The sequence below is a fragment of the Cyprinodon variegatus genome, unplaced genomic scaffold, assembly GCF_000732505.1.
Source record: "Cyprinodon variegatus isolate N-32 unplaced genomic scaffold, C_variegatus-1.0 Scaffold24, whole genome shotgun sequence".
Classification (NCBI taxonomy): Eukaryota; Metazoa; Chordata; class Actinopteri; order Cyprinodontiformes; family Cyprinodontidae; genus Cyprinodon; species Cyprinodon variegatus.
In genome coordinates this window covers 1,538,524-1,545,605 of record NW_015150477.1, presented here as the reverse complement: position 1 = coordinate 1,545,605, position 7,082 = coordinate 1,538,524, and the positions used below count along the sequence as shown (strand labels likewise).

General features: G+C 44.3%; 1 protein-coding gene across 1 annotated transcript in view; it reads right to left on the bottom strand.

The window, feature by feature from the left end:
* Nucleotides 1-396: 396 nt before the first annotated feature.
* LOC107096375 (transmembrane protease serine 9-like) overlaps nucleotides 397-7,082 on the bottom strand; it is an 18,672-nt gene continuing 11,986 nt past the window's right edge. The window contains exons 4-10 of the mRNA XM_015392998.1: nucleotides 6,578-6,846; nucleotides 5,969-6,114; nucleotides 5,437-5,893; nucleotides 4,509-4,680; nucleotides 3,246-3,499; nucleotides 3,070-3,167; nucleotides 397-1,162 (exon numbers count right to left, since the gene is read on the bottom strand). Of these exons, the coding sequence (XP_015248484.1) occupies nucleotides 836-1,162; nucleotides 3,070-3,167; nucleotides 3,246-3,499; nucleotides 4,509-4,680; nucleotides 5,437-5,893; nucleotides 5,969-6,114; nucleotides 6,578-6,846 (1,723 nt within the window). The 3' untranslated portion in view covers nucleotides 397-835. The remainder of the gene's footprint in view (nucleotides 1,163-3,069; nucleotides 3,168-3,245; nucleotides 3,500-4,508; nucleotides 4,681-5,436; nucleotides 5,894-5,968; nucleotides 6,115-6,577; nucleotides 6,847-7,082) is intronic.

Genomic DNA, 7,082 nt, shown 5'->3' with positions numbered 1-7,082 from the left:
AACCTAAAGCAGCTACAATGGAGGATTGGATCAGCAGTGTTTAAATTAGAGCTAAAGTTCATTTTATTCCAGCAGCCTTAAAGCCTTTGATACATATCTCTGTAAACGAGATAGATTAATCAAATCCAAAATGGAGGAGGAGATCAAAGGGAATACTTCCCTAAATAACCTGGTTGGAACTGGATCTAACATCTAGTTGAAGGCTTAGATGAAGACAATAGTTTAACTCTGAAAGTTCAACCGGATCAAAGCAGTTTAGACCCAGTTCAGATGCTATGGCTACCTCAGATGCTGCCTCATCTGAATACTTCAGTTTTAATTCATTTAAAGGAGTAATTCTGCCCAGCAGCCATGTTCTGATTGGACGGTGAAGCTTTTATAACATGCAGAACCACAGGCACTCATTGTTCCTCAGTAGATTTTTATTAAACAGATTCTGGGTTCAGATTTTAATCAAAGCATGAAGGAGACAGAGACCAACCACACCATCATCAAAACCAACACATCAATCAATGAGGGACAGAAACGTAAGTTTGGACGTCTCAGAACCACAGAAACAAGTTGTTTCACCAAAGGCGGCTTGATTCGTCTCTTTAGTCCAAAGATGTAGGAAACATAAGTGTTGTGGGACCTCTAAAGCTGCAAGGTAAACAGGTCCTTCACTGGTCCCCAATAAAGAAAGCATTACCATGACTCTTACTGAGGATAGAAACCAGAAGGTTCAAAGATTCCTTAGCAGGTTTAGAAATTGGTCCAAATCAGGCAGATTCTTCCTTGAACAACAGCTTACAGTCATTTTTCCGTTGCAACGGGTAACAGGTGGAGTTGGACATTTCTACAGAAAGAATTGGAGAAAAAACACCACAAGTAGAGACAGGCAGAAGACAGAGGACATGTGGGTCTGAGTCCCTCCACTGGTCGTCATGATGGTTGCAGTTGTGGAGTCGACAGTGCCGTTGGTGACGGTGCTGTTCTCTCGAATGGTCGGACTCAGAAATGTCCCCAGAGACTGAAGCAGGAAGTCCTCAAAGCGATTCAGATTTTCAAAGACCATCAGAGGAGTTTGTCTTCTTGGTCTGGTAGAGATGCCAACAAAAAACAGAACGACGACCTGGAACCAAGATCCATCCTGTTCACACATGAGTGGGCCGCCGGAGTCACCCTGAAAAGAACCACAAATCAGGGTGCTGCATAAACATTGCATAGCAGGTCATGGTGGTCTACAGAAGGTCACTGTGGTCTACAGGAGGTGATGTGGTCTACAGGAGGTCACACTTATCTACAGAAAATGGACCTGGTGCCGAACAACTGAACATGGTTCCCGAACAACTGGACCTGGTGCCAAACAACTGGACCAGATGCCGAATAACTGGACATGATGCGGAACAACTAGATCTGATGCCAAACAATTGGACCTGGTGTCAAACAACTGCACCTGGTCCTGAACAATTGGACCTTGTGCCAGACAGCTGCACCTGCTGCAAATCAACTGGACCTGGGGACTAAATAGCTGGACCTGATGTAAATCAACTGGACTTGGTGCAAAACAATTGGACCTGATGCCAAACAACTGAACCTGCTGCCAAACAACTAGAGCTGGTGCAAATCAACTGGACTTGATGCCAAACAACTGGACTTGATGTTGAACAATTGGACCTCGTGCCGAACAACTTGACCTGGTGCAGATCATCTGAATTTGATGTTGAACAACTGGACCTGGTGCCAAACAACTTGACCTGGTGCAAATCAACTGAACATGATGCCAGAAAAACTGGACCTGATGCAAATCAACTGGACTTGGTGTAAATCTACTGGACTTGATGCCAAACAACTGGACCTGATATTGAACAACCGGACCTTGGCCGAACAACTGCACCTGCAGCAAACCAACTGGATCTGATGTAAATCAACTGGACCTGATGCCGATTAACTGGACCTGATGCTTTAGAACTGGACCTGATTCCGAACAACTGGAACTTGTGCCAAACAACTGGACCTGATGCAGAACAACTGGACCTGGTACCAAAAACTGGACCTGTGCAAATCAACTGACCTGGTGCCGAAAAATTGGGCATGGTGCCTAACAACTGGACGTTGGGCAAAACAACTGGATCTAGTGCTGAACAACTGGACCTGATGCCCATCTACTGGACTTTGTGCTAAACAACTCGACTTGATCCTGAACAATTGCACCTGGTACCAGACAGCTGCACCTGCTGCAAATCAACTGGACCTGGCACCAAAAATAGCTTGACCTGATGCAAATCAGCTGGACCTGGTTCAAAACAACTGGACCTGGCGCTGAACAACTTGACCTAGTGCCGAACAACTTGACCTAGTGCCGATCAACTAGACCTGCTTCAAAACAACTGGTATTTTATTCTCCTGATGAAATGTTCATTTGACTGAGACTGTGGTGGGTTTGGTTGAGTTGGTTTCCCTCTTAGACTTCCACACACTGTTCCTCAACCCATCTCACTGGCTCTGTTACAAAACAAGCTTTCTTTAAGATGAACTTGTCGGTTTTGTTATATGGGTTTCCACAACAGCAAACACTTTCTGGCCTTCCTTGGTATCAGGTAGTGCTGATCTATTCTAAAATCTGTCTCTGGTTTTCCTCTAAGATCATCCACCCATCCATCCATTTTCTGTCATGCTTATCCCAGCAGGGGTGGTGAGGGGTGCTGGTGCCTATCTCCCGCGGTCCACGGGCCAGAGTCGGGGTCCACCCTGGACAGGTCTCCAGTCCATCGCAGGGCAACACAGAGACAAACAGGACAAACAACCATTCTCGCACACACTCACACTTAAGGAGAATTTAGAGAAGCCAATTAACCCGACAGTCATGTTAATGGAGTGTGGGAGGGAGCTGGAGTACCCGGAGAGAACCCATGCATGCTCAGGGAGAACATGCAAACTCCATGCAGAAAGATCCCGGGCTGGGAATCGAACCCAGAACCTTCTAAGATCAAAGGACCTGAAATATTTTGGCCTTTCCAGCCATTTTTGTAGAATTAGTGAAATGTATATCAATATATAACATAATAACAATAATGTTGAAATATTCACCTGTTCCAATGTAAACACCTGGGTACATATGCTGTCAGCAGATGATATATTCTCACATTCAACAACAGTGGTCTTGAACTCCAGAAGAACTTGCTCTTCTAAAATATGGAAAAGAAATGTGTTTGATAATATCCAGAATTTGATGGTAGTGATCAGTCATGTAGATGTGATTTTACCTCCTCCATTCCCAGAACTCCAGCCTGTGGCCCAGCATGTAGATCCAGCTGAGAAGCTTCTGCCATTTTCCAGGCAGATGGGCTGAACATAATTGTTTAGGATGGGTTTGGTGGACAGCTGAAGCAATGCAATGTTGGAACCTGTTAGATTGCTCAAAGTGATGTTGGCCACATTGAAAGTCTGCTCATTAGGGTTTGATCCGTTCTGCTTCAGACGACCCAACACAACGGTATACTCAGACCCATTGAGGGAGCTGAGGGACAAAGAAATGGTTGATTAGGACCAAACAACTGCAGAAATAGTATTGGTGGAAACATTTCTCCATTAACGATAGAAAACCTTGTCTAGTCTGATGAACCTTGATTTCTGCTGTGACATTTGAACATTAGTGGTCAGAATTAGCTTCAACAACAGGAAAGCATGGATCTATCATTGCTTGTACCAGTGGTTCAAGCTGGTGGTAATGGTGTACCCATTTGGGGGATATTTTCCGGGCACACTTTGGACCCTCTAGTATCATGTGAATGCCACAAAATACCTGAGTATTGTTGCTGACCATGTGCATCCCATTATGACCAGTGTATCCACTTCTGATGGCTACTTCCTGCAGAGTAATGCGCCAAGTCATTGAGCGAAAATCATCGCAAACTCTTTTCTAACAAATGAAAATTAGTTCACTGTACTTTCATGGCCTCCACAGCAGACATGGGCAATGTGGAGTCAACAAGTCATCTCCATGTCATGTATTTGTTCTACCTAGCCACTGAAGCAGGTGAGTCCAATCTTCACCGTGAATTAACCTGTGCAGATTGGACTCACCTGGTTAATTGGCTGGGTAGAACCAATACATGACATGGAGATGACTTGTTGACTCCACATTGCCCATGTCTGCTCCACAGTCACCACATCTCAATCCACCTTTAAGATTTGTGGAACGGGAGATTCTCGTCATGGATGAGCAGCTGATGAATCTGCAGCACCTGTGTGATGCTAGTATGTCAAAATGGACCAAACTCTTAGAGGAATGTTTACAGCACCTTGTTGAATTTGAAGCCACAAGGATTAAGGCAGTTCTGAAGACAAAAGGGAGTCCAGCTTGGTACTAGCAAGCCGTATGTAATAAAGTGGCTGGTGAGAGTATTCTATTCTAATTTGAATTTCATTCAATTAAAAAAGAATAATTCAGACAGGAAATGAAACAAATCAGCAAATTTTAATCAAATCAAGTCACACAAATGGCCACCATTCTCAGCTGAGCTCACCTTGAAACGCATTTGGCATTGGTCAGAACGGCGTCCTCTGACACCAGCGTCCCTCCACACACATGCTTCCCTAAATGCTGCAAGCTCGCCATCCACGGCCACTTACCCTCAGTCACCAGCGGGCTTCCATCTACAATACGGGTGTTTAGTGGAGCTCGCCCACAAACTAGAGCTGGAGAGAAAAGGGTAAAACAACAGTCAATTAAAATGCTAAAACACTAAGATATCAGCACTCAGTTTTTATTCTACATATTCCACAAGAACAGATGCAATTATTATTGTTCTCAAGGTGGCAAGAGCAAGAAAAAAGATGTCACTTCTTTCAAGAATTCACAGTCCATGAGAAGCTCAGCTGCCGAAGATCGCCCTGTTTTAACACACATCACTGAAGATCGATGCAGCGTGGGTGGGAGAGGGGGCACAAAGAGGGAGCTAAGCACAGGGCAGGTGGAGAACTGAAAGTAGAGGTGCAGACCAGAAAAGAGTTCATAGTCGCTCAGGCAATATTTAGAAAGACTGCAACACAGCAGGGGGGCAGGGCCACAGAGGTGGGAATGCCCCACTAGGGTCATTTATTGGGGAAACAGGTGAGCAGATGTTGTCTTTTGCTGAGATTTGTTACTACTGAGCCAATTATAGTCATTGGTTTGGTTATGAGTTTCATAAAGAAGTGAGCGCTTAAATCACTAGTGAACTGCACAACTAAAGTTTTAAGTTGTAAAGATAAGTGAGGTATCTCTGCTTTTCCAAACTAAACATGCCTATCTAAATCCTGTCCAATCACGGTACAGTAGTCAGACACCATTCCCGAGAAAATCCTGCCCAGGCGTTGGTTTAAGACCAAGCAGCTTAACCCCAAAATCAGCACAGAGAGAAAAAAATGACACCAAATGTCTCAGTGTGTATCCTGAAAATGATAAGTACTCACGCCTGGGGATGGTGGGCTGTGGAGAGGTGGTGGTGGTCTTTGTACTGGATGTTGCTGTGGTGGTTATAGGTTTGGTTGTTGGCTTGGTCACATTGGTTGTGTTGAGATTTGTTGCTACTGAGCCAGTTGTAGGTTTTGGTTTCATAATGCTTGTAGTAGTAGTTGTGGTAGCAGTAGTAGTAGTGGTAGTTGTGGTGGTAGTGGTTGGTAATATAATTGGGGGTACATCTGCACAGGAGACGCTGAGGTCAGGGTCAGTTGTAGTTTCATCGGGTGTGTAGGTAATGAAGCCTGGACGGTTGGTAGGTATATGATCGTTGATCCAGGTCTGATACTGGGAAACTCTAGAATAGACTCCAGGGAAATCTGGCAATGCACAACCTCGTCCAAAACTAACAATTCCTGCTTGAATCCAGCGGTCGCTCTGCTTGCTCACCATTGGACCTCCAGAGTCTCCCTTTAAAATGAGAAACATGTTGTGGTGAGATGCAATGATCTGTTGAACCCAGCAGCTAGCAGCAAAGATGTTTACCTGGCAGGCATCCTTTCCTCCCACAGTTAAGCCAGCACATATCATATTGCTGGTGATGGTGCTAGCTCCATAGCTACATTTACATCCCCTGTTTCCCACAACTGGTACCTCCACCTCCATCAGGTTTTGTGGAAAAGGAAGAGGTGCTGAGGAGACATGAATTCACACCATTATTATTGAAGGTAAAGCATACAGAAGTTGATCTAAACAGTGAGAAAATGATGCACTTAAAGTCCAAATCAAACATTTACACCCACTGTTTAAAAACAACACCTTAAGTCCAACATCTGAAATGAAATCAGACTGTTTTCTGCTTGAATTAGTGTTATTAAAATGATTAATTTTAAAATGATAAAATCATCCTGAACTGGGTGAGAAAGAGTTTGAAATTCTCTATAAATCTTCCATCCGTGTCCTGATTATTCAGTGCAACCAGGGGCAAGTGTTCTGGGTTCCCTTCAACAAGCTTCTTACAGTAGTTTACTGGAATTTAGTCCCATTCCTCCTGAAGGGAAAACTGTGGCTGTCAGACATTCCCGGGCTATCACAGAATATTTCAGCTCTAACAAAGGTTCCCCTGGACTGACATCAGGACTTTTCGTGACCTACCACTGGACCCGATGTTGCCCCAGCCGGTGACCCATGAGTTGACTCCACTGTAGAAGCTGCTGTTGGAAGCAGCCAGGCAGACAGGTGAGATGTAGGCGTTAAAGGTTACAGTTGAGGAGAGCTTCATTAGGGCAATGTCGTTGTCAAGTGTGGAAAAGCTGAAGCCTGGATGAACAATGATCTGCGTTACTGTCCGACTGACTTCGTTGGGATTGGATCCCTGCTGACTCTGACGGCCCAGATAGACTGTGATCCCGGATGGATTTCCACTGAGGTCATCATGTAAGGAGACAAAAAGGCATGAATTTTAGTTTGCAGAGAAAATCACTATTCTCCAAACCAAAGTAGTGATTAGCTAAAAACTCTATAAAAACTGGGCGAGTGGACCAAATCGAATGATTAAACAAACAATGAGCTTTAATATGATAAACTTTATATATGATCTAATTCTATATATAAAGAGTGCTGTGTGTTACTGTGACGAGGCTGGAGCCATTGAAGTCTC